This window comes from Arvicola amphibius, chromosome 12 (assembly GCF_903992535.2).
Source record: "Arvicola amphibius chromosome 12, mArvAmp1.2, whole genome shotgun sequence".
NCBI lineage: Eukaryota > Metazoa > Chordata > Mammalia > Rodentia > Cricetidae > Arvicola > Arvicola amphibius.
In genome coordinates this window covers 58,993,568-59,015,918 of record NC_052058.2, presented here as the reverse complement: position 1 = coordinate 59,015,918, position 22,351 = coordinate 58,993,568, and the positions used below count along the sequence as shown (strand labels likewise).

The following is a 22,351-nucleotide window of genomic DNA, read 5'->3' as shown; positions in this document are numbered from 1 at the left end:
CAAAATCCTCACTTCTGTGCTTATCACTGTGCTCTGGATAAACTCTAAACCTATTTTGGGCACCAATAAAGCCTACCTAACTTCCTCTGCCACCTTTCCCTGTCATGTTTCTTGCTCCTTTCTGGCTGTGGTGACAGTGACTTAAGTTTCATGAACACTCAGTTCTGAAATACGGCAGAAACTTGCCACATAGTGTTTCTTCTGGGGGAACAGTCCTTACTCCTCAAATTCTCATGGATAAAGTGTCACCTGGAGATAGCTTTCCTGGCATGTCTCTACTTTTCTTTCTCTCATGCTTGTACTTTATCCCAGTCATTGCTGTCATGGCATCTAGGCCAAAACTTAGGTGTCCATTTACATGATAATTCTAGGTCTTTGTTAGACAGAAAACACCATGATGAGAAAGATTATGTTCCTATTTTCTTATTCATATCTCTCTGATGCTTAAGATAGGGTCTGAAGCTCAGAGGGTGCCCAAAAGACCACATCATGTGTTGCAAAGAAGTCAAATGTGGTAAAATCTGAAACCTCTCCATTTATTTGTTGGTTAATTCATTCAGTATTTATTTAGAAGTTGCCAGGTGCTGTAACTGAAGATAAACAAATACAAGAAGTCTGTTTTTAAGAAATTTAAATTTTAGTAGTAAAAGTAATATAGATAATTTGATGCAATATAATAAGTATAACATTAAAGAAACATGAAGAGAATTTTGGATGCCCAGAAGAGAGACAAATACCTAGAAAATAGTGTGTGGGGAGTAACTAAGGCTTCCTAGAGAAAAAGAGATTTGCGTGAAAGATGAGAAGAAATTGGCCATGAACCATACTACTATTCCTATAAAGAGGTCCACATGAATGAAAGCAAGGAAACTGGTGAGTGTGTGCAGGGTGGGACTAATCAAGACTCGCAGCAGATAACCCTGAGAGGCTGGGCCATTCCAGGCCTTGTATGACACACCAAAAACCTTAGGATCTAAATTAACATTGGGAGCTGAAGTTTTATGACAGTCACGTCACTTAGTTTGAATTTCTTGCTGTGTATATTAGTTTTGCACCACTATGAAAAATAATATCTGATACAAATTAGTGTCGGGGAGGAAAGCTTTGTCTTGAATCACACAGAGTTTCTGTACATATCACTTGGCCCCATTGCTTTGGGTCCTATATCAAGGCATCATGCCTCAGCAAAAGCAAAAGCAATAAATAAACAAAGCTGCTCATCTCATGATAAGCAGGAAGCAGACAAAAGGGGTCCTAAGAGACCCTGTAGTAGTTTGAATGTGATTACCTCACTGTCCTGGCTAGTTTCTATGTCAACTTGACTCAACCTATATTAATCTGAGAGGACAGAACCTTGTGATAATTTGAAAGAAAAATGACCCCCAAAGGGAGTGGCACTATTAGGAAGTGTGGTTTAGTTTCAGTAGGTATAGCTTTGTTGGAGGAAGCATGTCACTGTGGAGGCAGACTTTGAGGTCTCCTTCACTCATTGAGACACTCAGACCACTTCCTATTGCCTTTGAGTCAAGATGTAGAACTCTCTGCTACTTCTCCAGCATCATGCCTGCCTCCATGCCACAATGTCTCACCATGATGATAATGGACTAAACCTCTGAAAATGTAAGTCACCCCAATTAAATGTTATTCTTTTATAAGAGTTGCATGGTCATGGTTTTTCTTCATGGCAATCATAAACCCTAAGACAAACCTCAATTAAGAAAATGCCTCCATAGGATTGGACTGTAGGCAAGCCTGTGGGGCATTTTTTAAAATTAGTGATTGATGTGGAGGACCCAGCCCCTTGTGGCTCCAGCCCCTTGTGGGTGGTACCACCCTGTGATGTAGGAGTGTTTCTATCTGCTGTTTCATTGGTTAATTAATAAAGAAACTGCTTGGCCTGATAGGTTAGAACATAAGTGGGTGGAGTAGACAGAATAGGATGCTGGGAGTGAGGCAGATGCCTCGGGCAATTGCCCTGCCTCTCCTCTCTGAGACAGACGTGATGGAGCCAGCCGCCAGGTCAGACATGCTGAATCTTTCCCGGTAAGACACCACTCGTGGTGTTACACAGATTATTAAATATGGGTTAATCAAGATGTGAGAATTAGACAATAAGAGACTAGAAACTAATGGGCCAGGCAGTGTTTAAAAGAATACAATTGTGTGTTGTTATTTCGGGACATAAGCTAGCCAGGCAGCTGGGAGCCAGGCAAAACAAAAAGCAGGCCTGCCTGCAGCTCATCGCTATAGAATGCGGGAGTCAGGCGGGACCAAAAGCAGGCCTGCTCGCCTCCTCACTACAACCCTGGGCTGGTGGTCCTAGGTTCTATAAGAAAGCAGGATGAGAAGCCATGAGGAGCAATCCAGTAAGCAGCACTCCTCCATGGCCTCTACATCAGCTCCTGCCTCCAGGTTCCTGTCTAGTTGAATTCCTACCTTGACTTCCTTCAATAGACTGTGACTCAAGAAATGTAAGCCAAATAAATCCTTCCCTCCCCAAGAGGCTTTTGGTCATGATGTTTCATCACAGCAATATAACCCCAACTACGATGCCCCACCCACCACAGGCCCATCTATTTGAAGACATGGTCCCCAGTGGGTGGGACCGTTTGCCAAGGATTAGGAGACATAGCCTTGTTGTGTCACAGAATTGGATTTGGAGGCATCAAAAGCCTCCCATCATTTCCATGTGCTCTGTCTTGTGCTTGCAATTCAAGGCGTAAGCTCTCGACTGCTCCTGCTGCCAGGCCTTCACTCTGCCAACATGAACTCTAACATTCTGAAGTCATGAGCCCAATGAAATACTTTCTTTTATAGGTTGCCTCATTGATATTGTTTGATCACAGCGGTAGAAAAGTAACTAATGCATATCCCCATTCGAGGTTTGCCACCACTAACTCAGTTTTCTGAGACCTCACCTCCTAAATTTTCTACTTCCCAATGGTGCCCAGGCTGACCACCAAGACTTCACTACATGGGCCTTTACAGGAGACTCCAGACCTAAACTATGGCACATTTCAATCCCTTTATGGCTGTGTGGAGGCTAGATTGAAGAATTATAAATAGAGAAGGTGTTATGAGTCTATTGCTATGGGGCAGGAGGTCAATGATGATCGCTTTAATCCAGTGATTGTAGGAACTCATAATTAAGCGCAGATACATTTGGAAATCAAGTTAAGTGTGGATTAACAGCATCCTCAACAAGGGCAGTTTCAGCGTGATAACCGGAGAGAAGGACACACCGCATCACATCTGCATGGCTGCAGAAATAATGGAGTTGTGGAAATGGGGGCTAGCAGCTCCCTCCCATACCTGGCTGTTTATCAGAAACCCTTCTAAAAGGAGCTTTGGGAAAGCACAGCTTGCTCACAAGCTTAGATCCAGAGCCAGTGTACAAGCTTCCATGAGGGGAGCCCGGGAACCTTTCATTGATCAGTTCCTTGGGTAAATCTTTAAACGTGTATTCATGTACTGGCTTTGGGGAAGAGGGGCCTGGGATGGACTATCTTTTAAGTAACATTTTCCTCTTCCGTTCAAATCTATGTGTGATGGAAGGTAAAGCTAAGCCAAATGAAAAAGGCAGAAACTAAAATGGTGGACTCATGGATATGTCTGTATTACTCAGAAAAAAAAAGAGGGGAAACAAGGCTGAGAGATGAGAGGACTATGGGACAAGAGCATTAGTCTGACAAAAGCAAGAGCTAAATGAAGCAATTTTCTTTCCTTGGGCAAAAAACTAAAGTTCTTCCTTAAAGCCAGGATTCTAATTCTCAATACCAATCCATCTAAGCCACATCACCAATTTAACTAGGGAAAACTCAATAAAAATTAAGCAGCTGCATTAGTCTGCCCAGGATTCCGTAACAAAATGCCACAGGCACAGTGGCTTAAACAACACTAATTTATTTCTACTATCAAGGAGGCCAGAGATCTAAGGGCAGAGCTGAAATCACTCTTCCCGGCTTGTAGATGGCTGCTTCCTTCTGGTGCTCAAGTGACTTGTCTTCTTGTGCCCACTAAAGTGAAGAAGTTTCTGGGGCCTCTTCTATTAAGGCAACAGTTCTCAATGTGTGGATTATGACCCCACTTGAGGGGGGCCAACAACCCTTTCACGGGTACTTACATTACAATTCGCAACAGTAGCAAAATTACAGTTATGAAGTAGCAGCAAGAATAATATTATAGTTGGGGGTCACTACAACTTGAGGAACTGTATTAAAGGGCTGTAGCATTAGGAAGGTTTGAGAACCACTGTCTTAAGGTCACTGATCCTTTTAGGACAAGACCCCAGGTATATGACCTCTTAATTACTTTCTTACAGACAAGTCTCCAACATAGTCACATTGGGAATTCTGACTTCAACATCTGAGCATTAGGGGGTTCAAACATCTAGTTTATAACAGCATTGGAACTAATATTGTCAAAGATACAAGATACCATGCAGGATGCTAATAAACAGCTCTAAGTCCACTTTGGTGATACAGAACTGATGTTAAGCCAACAGATGAAAACATTCAGCTACTAAGCAATGGGGGATGGAGCTTTAAGTTGTAAGAATGTTGGAGATCATAATCAGTATAGCCGGGCAGTTAGAGGGGTGCTTCATGGATGATCCTGAACATGTTATAAGAGTAACATACTCATTTATCTTGTATACTGGGATCAACCTCATGCATGCTAGGCAAGCACTCTGTCACTGAGATATATGCCCAGCCATGGTCTTGCTTTCTTTAAATATTGAGACAGAGAAGGCCTTGACTCGCTCTGTAACCCAGCCTGGCCTTGGCCTTGTAATCCCCCTTCCACTGTCTCCCAAATCACTGGGATTATTGGCCTTTGCCACCAGGCCCAGCTACAATGAAAGACTCAATTAGCTGGAAGTAACAGGAGGATGTGTTCCTTCCTTCTGCACATGCTCTGATCTGTGTAAATTACACTACATTCTTCTAGAGGCCCAGTCAAAGTTGAAAATTACTTAGGATTCCTCTCTCCGATTTGTCTTCATTTAACTTGGGCAATCACAGACTCTCTCTTTCAAATGACACTTTTTCTGTTTCCATTTAAAAAACAAGACTGCAAGTTCACGTCTTCATCACCGCTATGTCAGTCATTTTCCTCAGTGTCCCTGATGTCTCCCCATCCAGATACACTGCAGTCAACATGTGGTCATCTCCATCTCAAAGCTGTCATCACTGGGTTAAGAACTGGATTCTCGTTTTAGCAGCCCAACATAGGATCCAATTCATCCTGCCAGGTATCTCCCATCATTTCCCATTTAAGTCAGATGGAAAACTTTTGGTTCCATAAAACATTCTTACCTAGTGCCTTTGACTCCATCTTGCTTTATCAGATTTATGCTCTTCGTACTATTTTTGTTTGTTTCTTTGTTTTTTGAGACAGGGTTTCTCTGTATAACAGCCTGGCTGTCCTGGAACTTGCTCTGTAGACCAGGCTGGTCTTGAACTCACAGAGATCTGTCAGCCTCTGCCTCCTGAGTGCAGGGATTAAAGATGTGCACCACCACCGCCCAGCCAGATTCATACTCTTTCATGGGCATCTTAAATCACAACCCTTTTCATGAAATCTTTCTTGGATTCTATATAGAAATGGGGTCTTGTTTATTATCTACAACACTGAAGGCCTAAAGATGCCAAAGTCTTCCTGTACCCCTGTCCTCATCAATAATAATCCTAAATGCTGTGCACTTTATAGTTTAGAAATGAAGTATCCACCAAAAGGTTTAGGCCTTAGTGTAGTGTTCAGAGGTAGGGACTTGGGGGAAGTAATTGGGTCATAGGGCCTTAGTCTAACTAATGAGTTAACCTGTTGGTGGATTGATGATTGAATAGACTGTTGGAAGGTGATAGAAACTACGGAAGGTGGGAGCATGTTGTCGGGGTTTCTGTCCTGCCTGGTTCCCACAATTGTTAAGTCCCAAAGAAATCACACAGAGGTCTACATTAGTTATAAACTGATTGGCCCATTAGTTCAGGCTTTTTATTAACTCTTATAACATATTAGTCCATTATTCTAGTATATGTTAGCCACATGGCTCAGTACCTTTTTTAGTGGGGCAGTCACATCTTGCTTCTTCTGTGTCTGGGCCAGGACTGTGCACCAAGCTTTCCTCTTCCCAGAATTCTCCTGTTCTCATTGACCCATCTCTACTTCCTGTCTGATTGTTCCACCTATACTTCCTGCCTCACTACTGGCCAATCAGCGCTTATTTAAAATATAATTGACAGAATACAGACCATGGTCCCACACCAGGAGCAGACCCAAGAAATCTACTTCTGCTGGGAGGATGCCTTTGAAGAGTATTGCTTGTCCCCAGTACCCCCCATTTCCCTTTTCATAGCTGTGATGAGGTCAGCAGCCTTGTTTGTCACATGCTCCCACTGCCATGTTTGTTCTGCCCCACCAAAGGTCTACCGCAACGAAGCTAGCTGACTAAGGATTGTGCCATTGGGTCAGAATAAAATTTCTCCTCCTTCTCCTATTTGCTGAGGCATTTTGTTAGAGTGACCAAAATTAACACAATGTGATAGAAACTACATTAAGGGCTTTACATGTCTTACCTACTCCTCTATGAGTCTAGTGTTAGTGCTAACTCACTATACAGACCCACCATACAGATGAGGAAGCTGAGACAGGCAAAATTAAATGACTTCCCAAGGCCATGGAGCTACAAAGTAGCATAGTTGCCATGTAACCCCAGACAATCTGGCTTCACAAGCTACATGTTCTTCTCTTCAGATCTTAAAACACAATCTATGCCAGTCTCCCACTCCGTGAAAGAAAATATATACATTTTAAGACTGCCTTTCCATCCCCAAAACAATGCATTTCATAAGGTAGATAGCACATTTGGCTTGACTATCCAAACTCCTTCTGGTTATGGAACAGCACCTGCTCCTAAAGTCATGCTTGCACCTCTGTGGTCAGAAATGATTGGTGCGAGCACAAAACGGACAAGAAGAGAGATAAATACCAAGTGGGAAGAGTTGGCAGGCAAAAGCCAGAGGAGTCAAAAAAAAAAAAAAAAAAAAAAACTCAAGAAGAGATGCTAATGGCGCAGGGAGGAGGCATTAGCTTTGAGATCTTGAGAAGAGAAAACATCAAAGCTGTGCTTTGGAAGTTTCTACCTGAGGCCAGCAACAGTGTGGTGGAATAGTTGAATGGGGCTAGAGGAAGTAGGATGCTGCCAGTCACCCAAGTGTGAGATGGGGAGAGCCTTCACCAGAACTGTTGAGATGAGGATGAAGGAGAGGTACATCGAAGGGAGTTTTGATATGTTTTTTACACGGGATTTCAATGCAGCCCAGGCTAGCCTCAAACTCACTTTGTAGCAGAGGATGACCTTGAACTGTTGGTCCTCCTGTCTCCACCTCTCAAGTGAAGGGATGGCAGGCATGTGTCATTTTTTTATTTTATTTATCTATTATGTCTACAGGGTTCATGCCTGCATGCCAGAAGAATGCACCAGATCTCATTGTAGATGGTTATGAGCCACCATGTGGTTGCTGGGAATTGAACTCAGGACCTCTGGAAAAGCAGCCAATGTTCTTAACCTCTGAGCCATCTATCCAGCCCCACATATGTCATTTTTATGCTGGGGGATTAAACCCTGGGTTTGATACATGTCAGACAATCATTCGCCTAACTGGTCAGCCATAGCCCTAGACCCAGAGGGTATTTTGAATGGAGAAATCAGGCATGAGATTTAGGAAGATTTTGAAAACAGAGTAAATGATAGCTATGCTTTCTCGGGTTTCTACATTGGTACATCCCTAAAGGACGTGAAGGTTAAGAAGTGGAATGATTGGGAATGCAGGTCTCAGGGAGTGAGTTGGCTCTGCAGGTAAACAGACTTGCCACTGAGCCTGAGGACCTGAGTTCCACCACTGGGACTCAGATTGTGGGGGGAAAGAACCAACTCAAGCAAACTTTTCTCTAGCCTATCTATACATACACATATATGCGTGCACACACACACAGAGGTAAACATATGAAAATTTAAGAAAATATGTTAACATCAATTCTTTTTTCCAGTAATACAGTTCACTTCTATGACAGCCTTACCTACAGCTGCTTCCTTCAATGAACTGTACCATAAGTAATTACATTTTTCTCTCCCACACACTAAGAGCTACTTTTTCTCTTGGAATACCAAAAAGGATAGACCCAGGGAGGTCTTAGCAGTTTCATGTATCTGTTATCTACCCAGATGAAACCTGCAAAAAATAGACATTTTTTTAAAAAAGCTGAACCCTCTCTGAAGCCCATTAAGCTCAGTCACAGACTATTTCAAAGAATCTTCAAAGTGCTTTTGCCCCAGTCCTCCTCCCAGTTGCCACACACCTAGCAGCCAGTGACTCTGCAGTCCCCTGTCCCCTGTGGGTACAGCACTGCCTAGACATCTTTAGCTGCTAGAGTGAGCAGTCACCCTTATGTGAAGTTGAAATCTTTTTTGTAATTTCAAACCATTTGTTCCAATTCTGTTTTCTAGAGATATTCAGCATCAATCTAAGATATCACACCAACTACTGTTTTCTGATAAACCCTCCTAAGAATTGAGAGGTTGGTAAATTGGTTACAGTCTTTATTCTATGACAAGATACTTGGCAAAAAAACTATGAGGAAAGAAAGATTGATTTGGGCTCATGGTTTGGGAGTACAGGCCGTCTTGGCAAGGAAGGTGGCGCAAGAGCGTGAGGCAACTGGGCACGCTGTGTCTACAGCAAGGAAGAAGAGAGAGGAATGCTCACGCGCCTCGCCCCACCTCCTCTTTTTCCTTCAGTCTGGGACCCTAGTCCATAGAGGAGTGCCTCTGGTCCCTCCTCAGTTAAGCATCTCTGAAAACAATCTCTCAGACAAACCCAGAAGTTTGTCTCTTAGGCAGTTCTAAACCCTGTCAAGTCGCGATAATAAAGGTCACCGCTACATTTGCTTTCCCCATGATACCAGTGTTGCGCCTATCAGATTCTACTGGGTACCGAGTTTCTGAAGAACTGACGGCTCCCAGGGCGCCTCCCACAGCTCTGACACAGAATGGACTCTCAGCCGACAACGCAACCCATCTGCTAAGCTGTGTTCAAACAGAACTCAATTGCTCCTGTCAGCTAACTATAAGCAAGTTTATTAAACTCTCTCTGCCATCAAAATTAAATTTCACATAATGAGACTATAAACTCGGGGCCGGGAAAGTGGCTCAGCCAGGAAAGTGTTTGCCAGAAGAACGTGCGGAGCTGAGTTTAGATGTCTATAAGCAAAGCACTGGGGAGGTAAAGGCTGGAAGATCCCTGAAGCTCATTAGCTATCCAGTCAAATCAAGGCGCTCTAGGTTCTAGGAGAGATCCTCGCTCAAAAATTAAGACGGAAAACAATTAAGGAAGACACTGGATATTGATCTTCGGTCTCCCCACATGTGCACACACATGCACATGTGAACAACACACAAAGAAAACATAAGCCCAGAAGTAATCTGGTAGACATGAAGACAAATGACTTATCTTAAGAAGCTGCAATGAACAAAGGGCAACTTTTATTGCATATGACTGGATTTTATTGCATCCACATTTAACTTTTTCAATTAAATGACAGTAATTTTTTTAAAAAATCATACTAAAATGATCTCCATTTTAATTCATTCTCATAGGATAGTATGATATAATGGGAATTGTGCCTACTATCACAAAAGGATAAGTTCAACCATTTAAATGCAGAATCACTAAAGGATTAAAAGAGTATTAGATTTTAAATGGTGCAGACACTTTCAACAGCCTTAAGAAGAGCCAGAGTAAAACCTAATGCTGCCTAGATGATAAATAACTGTCATTGTCACCTTAGATATAGCTGGGTGCCTTAGTCAAGGCTATCACAACCAACTACTTTGACACTATGGCCCACTAATAGGTTGCAACCTTTGTGATTAAAGGTTATTGTCAACAGGGTCTGGAGTTACCTAGAAGACAGGCCTTCAGGTACGCCTATGAGGGATCATCTTGGTGGCTCTAACTGAGGTGTGAAGATCCATCCTAGAAGACACCACTCCCTGAGCTTGTGTACCGGGCTGCATGAAAAAAAGGCTAACTGGACTGTGGCTACAATGTGACCAGCTTCCAAAAGCTCCTGTAGCCATGACTTCTCCAGGAAGTAGCTAAAGCACTCATTTAGCTCCTGCCGTATGTCATCATCACATTATATAAAATAATAATAACAGGCATACATATTGGGAAAATAGACAGGGAACCAGCCACATAGTAAGAACCCTGCAGAGGCACCCAAGGTAGGCCCTTGATGCCAGAGGAAGCTGAAGAAGACAAGCCAGCAGTGGAAGGCACCATTGTGCTACCACAGCTCACCTGAGACACTTCTTCAATGTTCAAGGGACGGACCTCCCACCGGTATATACCAAATCCACAAACTTGAATTAGAAATTCCCCTAATTCTCATCGCAGTTAGACCTCTGACAGGGATAGAAAGATGGCTCAGTGGGTTTGGGCACTTGTCACTGTGTGTGTGTGTGTGTGTGTGTGAGTGTGTGTGTGTGTGTGTGTGTGTGTGTGTTAACATTTCAAATAAAAATGGTGTTTTTCATATAACAGAATCAAATGCCTTCCTTAAGACCTATGCAACCAACAAGATGGTTCAGCAGGCAAGGGATTCTGCTGCCATCTGACCTGAGTTCCATCTCCGGGAACCACTTTGTGGAAGGAGAGAACCAACTGTACATGTTGTCCTCTGACCTCTGTGCTGTGACCATCAGCACACAAACACACATATATGCACACAACATACATTGTTTTTAAAGTAACAAAATAAATCTATTCTCTAGAATGGCTGAGAATGGCTGCAAAGTTCATTCTCTTACTCCTGCTACTAAGTCTACTACATTCATTGTCTCCAGGAGTCAACTTGGGACTCCTTGTGTGTCAACTGAATAGTTTTCATTCATAAATTAAATTAACAAAATATTCTTTACTACCCTCTCAGGGAACTTGTAAAGATTAATGAATTAATAAACAAAAAAGAGCTTTGAAACTGCTGGGAGAAGTAATTTAATTCAGTGTATGTATATGTATCTATTGAAAGAACACAATTGCATTGTGCTAGTGCGGGATGTGAGCAGCTGCTTCTCTCAGGAAGCCGCAAAGATGCACTAAGCTGGCAAGATCGAAAAGGTATTTTGATGCAACTTTAATTTTGTTACATTCACACACACATACACACACACACACACACACACACACACAACAGATCATTCCTACATTTTCTTTTATTTTGGGTGGGTTGGTTTTTGTTTTGTTTTCTGTTAGCTTGATTTTGGTTTTGTTTTTTATTTAGTTTTGTTTGTTTTGAAACAGGATCTCTCACTCTCTATCTTACCCAGGCACATGAAACTCATGGCAAAACTCCCTGCCTCAATTTCCCAAGCAACCAAGCAATGAAATTATAGGAGAGAGCAGCCATCCTTGGCTTATGTGTCCAATGTTCAAAAAACATCTAGTCTAAATAAAAGATTTAGGCACAATGCCATAATTTATTGGATGTATCTTTTGGGTCAGATACAAGGCACCATCTCAGAATTTACACACTCTCACACACACCCCAAAAATTAACTCAGATATGTAAACTAAAGCCCAGGGAGGTTAACTCCCTTACTATACTAGTGAGATTCAGAGATGGGGCTCAGACTCAGCCAGCCAAACACAAGCCCTATTACCATAATGCAACGATACCTTCTCAAAAGCTGCTTTCCAGGGGATTCTAAAAACACACAAACCATGAGCAAGATTGGTCACTGTGCTGGACAGTTTTCTGTCAACTTAAACACAAGCTAAAGTCATCTAAAAGGAGGGACCTTTTATTAAGAAAATATCTCCAACAGATTGAGTTGTAGGCAGGGCTGTGAAATATTTTTTAAACTAGTGATGGGGGGGAGGTCTGGACCCATTGTGTGCAGTGTCATCCTGGGTAGGTGGTCCTGGGTTCTATAAGAAAGCAGGTTGGGCGAGCCATGAGGAACAAGACAGTAAGCTGCACTGCTCCACGGCCCCCCTGTATCAGTCCCTGCCTCCATTTACTGCCCCGCTTTGAATTCCTGGCCTGACTTCCTTCTGGGATGAACAGTACCGTGGAAGTGTAAGCCAAATAAACCCTTTCCTCCCCAAGTTGCTTTCGTGACGGTGTTTCATTGCAGCAATGGAAACCCTAGCTGAGACTCACCCATAAAATTACTTATTTAAGTGGATCTGTCTTTTTTATTCCAAGCCACTGAAACAATAGACAAAGGGATGTTTCAGAAACCCTATTTCTGTATGTCTATATATGCAACTCCTAGCTCCATCATTTTTTTGAAGTGGGGACATGACATACTGTCACAAAGAATCATTGATGTACCCTACCCTTTCAGCACCTGGAAATAGAAATCTCTCTGCACAATTAAGGATTTAAAACAATATTGATGCTTGTTTAAAACTAACTATTAAGATTACTTATATAATGATATGAGGCCTTAATGCCACTCAATTAACTCAAAGACTGCAAACACAATAAAAGCAAGAATGTGAACCAGGCAAGCTGAAGGATGCGTATTTGCTACCCAAATATATCTTTTACCTAGAAATCCATCCATTTCTTTAAATAGTGACCTATTCAGTTCTATTATTTATTTACAGATTTTCAGAAGCATGCCTTGGTTTAAGGAAAGCCCTGAGGGTGACTGTGACAGGTTTAGCTTTCTAGTTGATGCCAACCTAGACGTTAACAACCAGTGTGCGATTTGGTCTTCTAAATCTCATACTTTATTCAGGGGTAAACCGCCTCAGAAAAGCATCTTGTCTAAATCTGAGAAAAACCCTGCTCCCCGTCTTCATCTACCCCCCTCTGTAGAAAAAAACAATGTGTTGTCAAGTGCTGGCGCGCTACCACGAGGAATAATCCTGGGGAGTGTCAAGAAGAAGGTCAGGTCCAATACTGCAAAGGAATGGGGAATGGAGGAGGCAGGGTGGGGGTGAGAGGGAGGCAGTCAGAAACAATGGGAGGAGGGAGAGGAGACAATGAAAACGAAGGCAAAGCTACAAGTTCTGAACATCAAGTTCCAGAGCCAGCTCTCTAACTTTTCCTGACCTTGGACAAATCTCTCGGAAATGAGTGAAAATTAAACCAGAGGGAAGTTTCATACATCTATCTTTTGTGACGCCAATGTTCTCGCTTCTGGAAAAGGAAGAGAAGATAAACCATGCACAGTCACACGTGCAAAATGCCATTAGTGCACTATTAATAAACAATCTCAAATGGTGAAAATGGCTTCTGAAAAATACATTTTATTATTTGCTTATTAAGATAGGTTCTCACTCTGTAGTTCTGGCTAATCTGGGACTCTATATGGAGACTAGGCTGGCCTCAAAGTCACAAAGATTGACCTACCTCTGCCTCTAGAGTGCGGGGACTAAAGGGATATGCCACCATGCCCAGCAATACACATGATATAAAATCTTTTCCCTTTTTCTGCTTTTCCCTCTCAAACTAAATGCTTCTGAAATAAGAAAATGGAATTCCTCTTTACTCTTAATGCCTTGAAGGTGTGTGTGTGTGTGTGTGTGTGTGTGTGTGTGTGTGTGTGCGCGTGTGCGTGTTTGCACATATTAGGCAAATATTCTATCGTTGAGATCCTCCCCTCTACCCTAAGTTATAGTTTTGATCTCTCCATGTCTTTTCTTTTTGCTCCTCTCCTCTCAGGCCCTCTGTAATGTACAGTATCTCGTTGTGATTAAAAAGTCAGTCTAAATGCAATGGCTTGTTGTCAGGTCAGACACTGAGACACAGATCACCACCTCCCTGCCTTGACATTGATACTTCAGTACATGTAGCCTTGAGCTAAAATAACACTGTAACCCACATATTGTCTACTTCCCACTTAAATCCTGGATCAATTTCAGAGTTGCAGCTTGGGGAGAGCTGGTTTATTTTAAAGTGATAGACTGTAAGCTTTTATCCCAATTAATTGACAGTATAATCAACAGCCTTGATCTTATACATTCATTTGCAAGTTATGATCTCACACTCTATCCTGTCATTTCTTGTATTTTAGTTTTACCTGTTATTAGTATAGGGGGATATGTGCACCATGACACATATGTGGAGTCAGAGAGCAGATTTATTGTGGGCTTCATGGATACTCAGGTCATCAAGGTGGCAGAGCAAGTACCTTTCCATACTGAGACATCTTAATGGCTTGACAGTTCTCTCCATACACACACACACACACACACACACACACACACACATATCATCTGGGTGTTTTATATGCCCACTATATTTAGAATTCTATAAATAAATGTTCATTGGTGTTATCTCTGTATTTCTCAGTAATTTCCGTAAGAGCCATGCCCAAGGTTAAGTCTAGTTTTGTGATCTACATGAACAGCTTGCTTCTCTCTTCTCTGCCTCTGAGTTTTATCCCCATTGGCATTTGGATGTGAAAACTATAAGAGCTGAGAGATGTGGAGACTACATAGCAGAGTCCAGGCCTATACACATAGTAAGGCCTAAACTAGTGTTGGCCTGCCCTTCCCTCCATTACTGAAACATGTGTGTGTCATAACCCTTTGGGATTTTCACATCAATGTTGATTATATCAGAACTTGCAATGAGGGCTTAGATGGGGAAATGGAAAACCTCTGTCCATAAAGAATATTAGATTATTCTATACAGTACATTAGCTTTTAGCTCTCTTAATTTGGCCCTGGTTGGAGAGAAAAAGTCCCCTTTTCCTGGCTGCCTTTGGTCCACTTAAAAGTAAGTAAGACCAGCATAAATGAGTAAAACCTCATCATTTAAACTGCTTAACAGTAGCCACAGAAAAGGCGAGGTCTAAGAACAGCCTCACAGCCTCACGCTACTGGTTTGGGCAGGGTTTGTCTCCGAAGCTTGGCTTCTGTTGGCAGTGGTAAGGGGTAGGAGAACAGTTAGGACGTAAGCCTTGATAGAGATGGATGATTGAGATCACTGATCTCCGAAGGTGTTGATACACTTTCTCAAGGTGGCTGTTATAAGAGAAAAACATTCCCTTCCCCCACTTTCTCTCTCAGGCTTCTCAGCTTCCCACCAGACCTGTACCTCTTCCGCACACACTTCGACCATGAAGCCACCTTCCGTGAAGCCCTCACCAGAGTCATACAGTGCTGCCTGAGTTTCCAGCCTCTAAAACTTTGAGCTAAATAAAACTCATTTCTCTATAAAATTATCCAGTCTCTATAATGTTGTTATAGCAATAGAAAGCATGCTAACATATAAATCAAATATTGTATTTCATTGATAGAGAACCCAAAACTCTATGTTCTAATGTGCCTAAATACTGTTTCCATTCCTCTGAGATTATGGAAGGCTGCCTGGCCCACAGTTTTAGTCGTGATGAGGTGGTGGTTTGTGGGACAGGTGTCGAGACAGAGTTTCACACTACAGCCCAGGCTGTCCTGAAACTCACAGCATCTCAGCATCCCGAGTACATTAGAGGCATGAGATGCTATGCCTGCCCCAACTTCATTCTTTTGATCATTATTTTTTGTATGAATTATAAGCGGAGAGGGTTCTATGCACATATATGTATGTGGGTGCATGCCGGAGGCAGGCATCTTACTCTATTGCTCTCCCTCTAAATTTTTTGAGATGGGTCTCTCAGTGAACCTGAAACCTGCAGTTCTGGTGAGGCTGACTGGGTATCAAGTTCCTGGGATCCACCTGTTTCTGGGGTTACAGTCACTCAAGGACATGCCTAACTTATTGTGAGTGCTGAGCATCAAAACTCAGGTCCACACACTCGCACAACAAGCTCACTTAATCACTGAGAAGCCATCTTCTCAGTCCCCCAGCTTCATTCCTTAAGATGTTAAGATCACTTTTATATTGGTTAATTATAAATAAATTCAAAATGAAGATATTCTATCAAAGCCACTTCACTTAGCCCTATTTCTTTTCAGACATTACTAGTATTTAAATAAGAAATGTTGGTATAGTGGATAAGCCCTACTAATTGTGAACCAATAATATTCTTAGAAGGCATTATATAATGCTGATTCAGTACACATAGCTTCATAATTTCAAGTTCCACTAACTTGTTAGATAAAAAACCGTTCATATTTTTTGTATTTTACTGAATAATTCTCTGGAACTTTCTAAGCATAATTTTCAATAGGTATTATATTTTAATTGTCAGCATCCACTAACCTAATAAGTATAATCCTAAGAGCCATTTCCTTTTTAAAAATCCAGAAACTTACATGCTTTGTTATTTTAACAAGATCCTTCCCCTCAATACAAATGTACTCTGGTTTAATAAGTTTTAACCTTGTTCACAATTAGAGGACTCTTACTCAATTTTAAACATGTTCATGAAATCTGTCAAAAGAATTGAGAAAAGGTTAGTGGTTGAGCCACATAAATTTTAGATTTAATTATCTAATCATATCCAATGACATCATCACAGTTTCCCTCAAACTGGATAGCCAACATCTTTTTAAACCTCATAAGTAAACAGATAAATGTTATTGAGAAATTTCCACATTGAAACAAACTCCCATAAGTACAGTCAATGTTTAAAAATCTTTTATCTGGTTTCCATTAACCACAAAAAAAATCTTAGAATTGGAGGTCTGTTTACCACTCAGACTGGAATAAAAGAACACTGAATCTCCTGCCTATATAATTAGCATTGTACAACTAATGCTGCTATCAAGTGTATCATTAAAAACATTTGCACATTAGCAGCTAGCACAGCTTTCGCTTAGCACCTCAATAAACAAGTTGTATGCACTCTAAACACATACTTAAGGAAACAACCAATTATGTTTCAGAGTTATCTTCAGGAATGTCTAATATAGTAAATAAAAATCTGTGTCTTTTAATCAATACTTCTAAGCGAGTAGATGTACACAACAGCATAGGAATAGAATTATCAATATAGCAGTTTCTTGTTCATATGCACAGGGTTATAAGACCAATAGGAAAGATGCTAAAAGTATTGACCAGGAGTGATCAACCTCCACGGGGTCAGGCAGTGCGGCACACAGGCTTTAAAGACAAGATTAAAGAGCTCTAACACCTCAGGTTGAACTAAAGTTTTTACATTAACTCAAATTAGCCATGAGTGACTTGTTCAAGCTCATTACATTTTAATTTACTATTAGGTAAAATGAAATGAATGAGCGTACCTACCCCTTTAGAGTTTTATGAGGATTAAATGAGATTATTCACATTAAAGCACCCAAGATAGTATCCAGCGTGTGGCAATCACTCAGAAAATCCCAGCCATTGTTTTCATCATGCCTGCTCTCCAAGCCTGCATGTTTAAAACCAAGCCTCTTTTCTCTTTATGCAGGTGGCTCAGGCCTGTAAGCCCAGCTCCCCAGCAGCTGAGAGAGGACTATCACAAGTTCAAGACCTGCCTAGGATACAGAGTGATTAAAGTCTTTTTGTTTCAAAGGGGAGATGGGTTGGAACTACAGCTAAGCAGTGGAGCACCTTCCTGGCATGCACACGGCCCTGAGTTCAGCTGGAAGGGAGGCAAGAAAGTTCATATGAATACACAAGTAAGGAAGCAGTTGAATAGATTCGATTCTTCCATTTACAAACTAGACGGATGGACAGATTTGAGTCCGGTAGTGAACCCCTATCTTCCTTCAATCCATGGCTTCAGTCTGTGGATTAGACCCATAGACCTTAAACAGCTTCTCACTGCCAGCATATAGGCTCTCCTTGAACAATCAAAACAATCTAGCTACTCACACTATATCACATTAATATGCAAATTTGTCGTTTCAGCAAGAAAATCACAAACAAGGAGTTCATTCATGATGCATTTTATTCATAATACACTCAAACTTATCACCCCCAAATTAGTTTTACAGAAACAGCTAAATAAACACATTCACATCCAAATGCGTTCAATGGTATCTAGAAAAAATCAACATAAGCAAACAATTTTGGGGAGAAAGATATGGTTGGCTACTAAAGGTGTATTGTTAAGTGTAAATAAATCAATCAATAAATGCAACACTATTTGAAGAGAACAAGCTTAATTCAGAAGCAAACAATTTACCCAACTGAAGCCCCTGGAGCTTGATTATACTCTATCACTACACCATTGGTCAAGCATTCAAATGAAAACAGCTATGCGTAGAGAAGAAATAGTGCATTTTAAAGAACTTTATATCAGTTATAAAACTCCTGGTTAGTAAAAAGTTAAGAGGTTAAAGTGAAACATGAATACCTTTTAAAAAAAATCCTGGGCTGATTTACTTCTGAAAATGGAGAGATTTTTTTCCCCTAAGGTTGAGTTATAATTAGAAATTAGATTCTTCAATAATTCAATGACCGAAATCTTGGTTAAAGTCAAATGACCTTCTAATTAAGTTTTCTCCTTAATATATAAGCTGTGCTAGGCAGATGCCACCCTGAAGCTAACAAAGACTTTATGTGCTTACTTAATGAGCATATTCTTCTATGTTCCTTATTTTCTTTATCATCCCAACAGGAACTACTAGTAAAACTTGATAAAGTACAGCAAATTACCGATGCATTCTGGTAAGTGCTCTGATTTTTATAGTTACTATTTTTCATTTAATTGTGAAAAAATGTCCAAAATTAAATATATTCCTCTACTCTATCTCCTCTTTCATTCTCATTACAAAAGAATGCAGCTAGCAAAGGGAACTCAGCACACTTGCTGTATAACGTTAAGAAGACTGCTCAGATTTTCAAAGCTGGAGAGCAGAACTGAGACATGTGCATAGAATTTACATTGAGTTCAAAGGCACTCACCAAGATATACTTAAATGCACAACCAAATAAATTATAAGAAAGATGCATAAAAACATGGCTGTTGCATTTGAAACACAATTTTAATCTTTAAGGTTGTTTTAAAAATAAGTATTATTAAATAGCTCCTTGCCTTACAGAAGTCTGAGGTGATGTAGGCAAAATGTTTTGCTATCTCTATTCTTATTGAGCAAAATGAATTATAAAAACATGGGGAAATGACTAGGGGGCGAACTACCCAAAGGTAGCAGCCACTTGCCAGCAATTCCACTTTTTATCTTTCTAGTTCGTATTAAGAAAAATAAAGCGTATCTCCTGAGAGGTGGCGCATCACCAGAGGAAAAAAAAGAAAACGCACTTTAGGATGCTCACACCCCAAAATGTGGGAATCGTCAGTGTTAACAGTTTACACATTGCCAAGCAATAAAAGAAGGGGGTGGAGGACCGCAGCAGGACCCTCTGCATCACAAGTAGCTCGACAGCCAAATAAAAGAATAAAGTGCAATCTCCGAAAGCCCCCCTTCCCGCCCCAGCCCACCTTCTTCACTGGGGCACATTCTACCTGGTTTACTACTGGGAAGATGATTTCAGCCTTCATGGTGCGCTCCTCACGCAAGGCCATTAGGGTAACTAATCCTCCCTGAATTGTTCACTGAAAGAAACGTTGATTCCCTACTTAAAACGACAATTTTTTATTTGTTTTTTAATTGGGAGACGTTAAGAAAGCCACAACTACAATTTGGATTCTGTATGTTAGTTTGAAGACCAGCGAGATAAATAAGAGCTTAAGGAACGCAAGAGGATGCTGGGGGGAGGGGGGAACAGAGAGAGTGCGAGAAAGATGCTGGTCAGTTCTGAGATGATGCAGGAATGACAAGGCACCTGAACGTGACAAGTCCATGGTCATCCCCGGAGGTCTCGGGTTTTCAGTCATGTCTGAGCAGTGAATGGGTGCACACTCAAACACACCACCGTTTATTCTTCTGCTCCCGGGGCGAACGGTAGACAAGCATCTCCGGATAAGCATTCACCACAGGGGTTTCTGGGTCCACACACCCCGCCTCCCCAGCTCGGGGCAGGCGATGACTGTCTCAAACAGTAGAGAGATTGGAGAGCCAGAGCCAGGGGAAAAGAACAGAGGAGGAGGGGTAAATCCCCACAGCAGAGCTGAAAGCTTAGGGGAGGGTGACAGGAAAAGGAGGAGGTCGTTGAGACCGAGGAAGAGACCAGGGGACTGGAAAGCACCGAGCTGCGCATCCAGGTTGCCAGAGGCTTCCCAGAGAGGGAAGTGGATCCTGGGGCGGACCCCGACTCCCCCACCAAGGGTGGGGAGGAAATGGCTTTGTATAGCAGGATGAAAGGCAGACAGGGGGTCACCACGGGGTGGAGGATGCAGGGACGAAGGATGCCCAGAGCAGGGAGGACCCCGCCTGCTACAGTAACACTACTGCTCTGCCCCCAATCCGCCGCAGCCTCTAGTCCACCCTCGGGCTCCCCACACCGGTCCACGTTCCAACGGCCTGGAGCAGGGGCGCCCCCACGGCCGCGCCCCCACCGCGCTCCCAGTGCGCTCACCTGCCCACGAAGTTCTCGAGCACCGAGCTCTTGCCGGCGCTCTGACCGCCCACCACGGCAATCTGCGGCAGCTCCAGCAGACAGCTCTGTCCCAGCGCCGAGAAGGCGTCCTGCAGACGGTTCACCAGTGGGATCAGCTCCTCCATCTCCCGGTTCCCCATCTTGCCTGAGCGACCAACTGCCCTACAGGTCTCCGCTCGACTCTATGACCTGGCAGGCAGCCCGGGTCTCAGGGAGCTTGCTTGTCGGGGTGGTTGCTGCGCGGGGCTCAGACAGCTGAGTCCCCGCACAGACGTCGGATCCCGACCGCCCGCTGCTAGGCTCCTGACAGCTAACGGCCCACAGCGCGCTTGCGCAGGCGAGAGATGAGAGGGAGGTGTGGCCTAGTTCCACATGGTTACGCCCACACCACGCCCCTCGCCTGCTCCTCCCTAGAGTTTCCAACCCTCCTGCCCTGGCCAGCCGCGCATGCACTGCCTCCCAGCTGCGGCCAGATGCCACCACCCAGGCTAAAGGGCAAAGTTACTGCACTTGATCAAATCACTCCCATATGGCATTCCTGTTCCTTTTCAAGGAGCTACCCTGACAAAACCCAGCAGAAAGCACAGCCAAGAGCTAACAACCGAACACTGTCATCAGCTTCACCATGCACCACTACCACCACCACCACCACCACCACCATTGCACTGCACCAGAATACATTTCCCAACAGGAAATCTCTTGTTGCACATCCCATTCCAGAACCCCAGATTACTGTGGGAGGCAGAGATAAGCTAGCCTTTTGGAGTCAGTTCTTCCTCCATTGGAGAACTGGGTTTTTTAACCTCATTATTGAAATACTCACCTTTACTGGCCTGTCCTCCTCAGCCTCCTGGAAGTTAACGTGAATTCCTTGAACTTTCTGTTCCCTACCCCCTTCAATCTACCATATCCATTTGGGCCTTGGGGAACCCTTGCCTTAGCTAGCAGTCCTTTTAGCTCCTGGACAGGACAAAGAGATTAGCTGTGAAGTATGTCAATTAACCATGCAGTCTGCACTTGTTCTGTTAAATTTAGCACACCGAAAAGGTTCTGTGCCTAATGGTGGATATACAGGGTAAACGGCCATGCTTCTTCACCTCCTTACAGCGGTTCTCTGTCCTGTGCATTTTGAATAGTGACAGGATTTAGTGTGCAATGTTTTCTTGTCTTGCACATACTCTACCTGAAGACTGTCCAGTGACTTTAAGTAACATGAAGGTTAGAGACTCCATAGAAATCTCTGTTGCCTCTCCAGCATCCTGGGGTCGTCACTGTGACTTAGGTTTTGTCTTCACACTATTGCCCCTCTGGAACTCCAGCAAGGAGTCTGACCCTGCCTCGCACTTACCTAGCCTCAGTGGCTCTCTGGAAGTGTGGCATAAGATTTCATGACTGCTTCCACCTTGCAATTTTCATGCCTGCAAAACCAGTACCACATGGACTACAGTGCCACATGTGGGATGGAGCCTGGCTCCTTTGGACCACTCATGCAGAAACCTCTGAGCTGACCCTGAGGAAACATTTCTCTCGGCCATTGCTCTCCAGGAGCTTGTGGCAGGGAAGATGTGGATGGAAGTTGGTCACACTGTTTCCACAGGGAGGAAGAAGAGAGAAATAAATGCTGGTCACCTGGTTTTTTCCTTTCTAAGCAGACATAAATACCAGCATGTGAAATAGTCCCACCTTAATTAGCCTAATTTAAATAATCTTTTAAAGACACGCCCACAGGTTTGTTTCTAGGGTGATTCTAGATCCTGCCAGGTTGACAGTCAATAGTAACAATCACAAGTCATAGCCTCCCAGTGTGGCTGTATTTGATCTAAGGAAATGATTGGTGATAAATGAAGTCATGATGGTGGAACTCTGGTTTGAAAAAGCTAGCGTTCGTGTAATAAAAACACCAGAGTCCCAACCCCATCTGCCAAGTGACGACACA

At 42.7% G+C, this 22,351-nt stretch overlaps 1 protein-coding gene across 2 annotated transcripts in view; it reads right to left on the bottom strand.

Moving 5' to 3' along the window:
- Positions 1–20,715, bottom strand: part of Dnm3 (dynamin 3) — a 466,696-nt gene extending 445,981 nt beyond the window's left edge. For both annotated transcript variants that reach the window (XM_038349305.2, XM_038349304.2), the window contains exon 1: positions 20,395–20,715. In XM_038349305.2, coding sequence (XP_038205233.1) covers positions 20,395–20,555 — 161 coding nt within the window. In that variant the 5' untranslated portion in view covers positions 20,556–20,715. The remainder of the gene's footprint in view (positions 1–20,394) is intronic.
- Between the last annotated feature and the right edge of the window lie 1,636 nt (positions 20,716–22,351).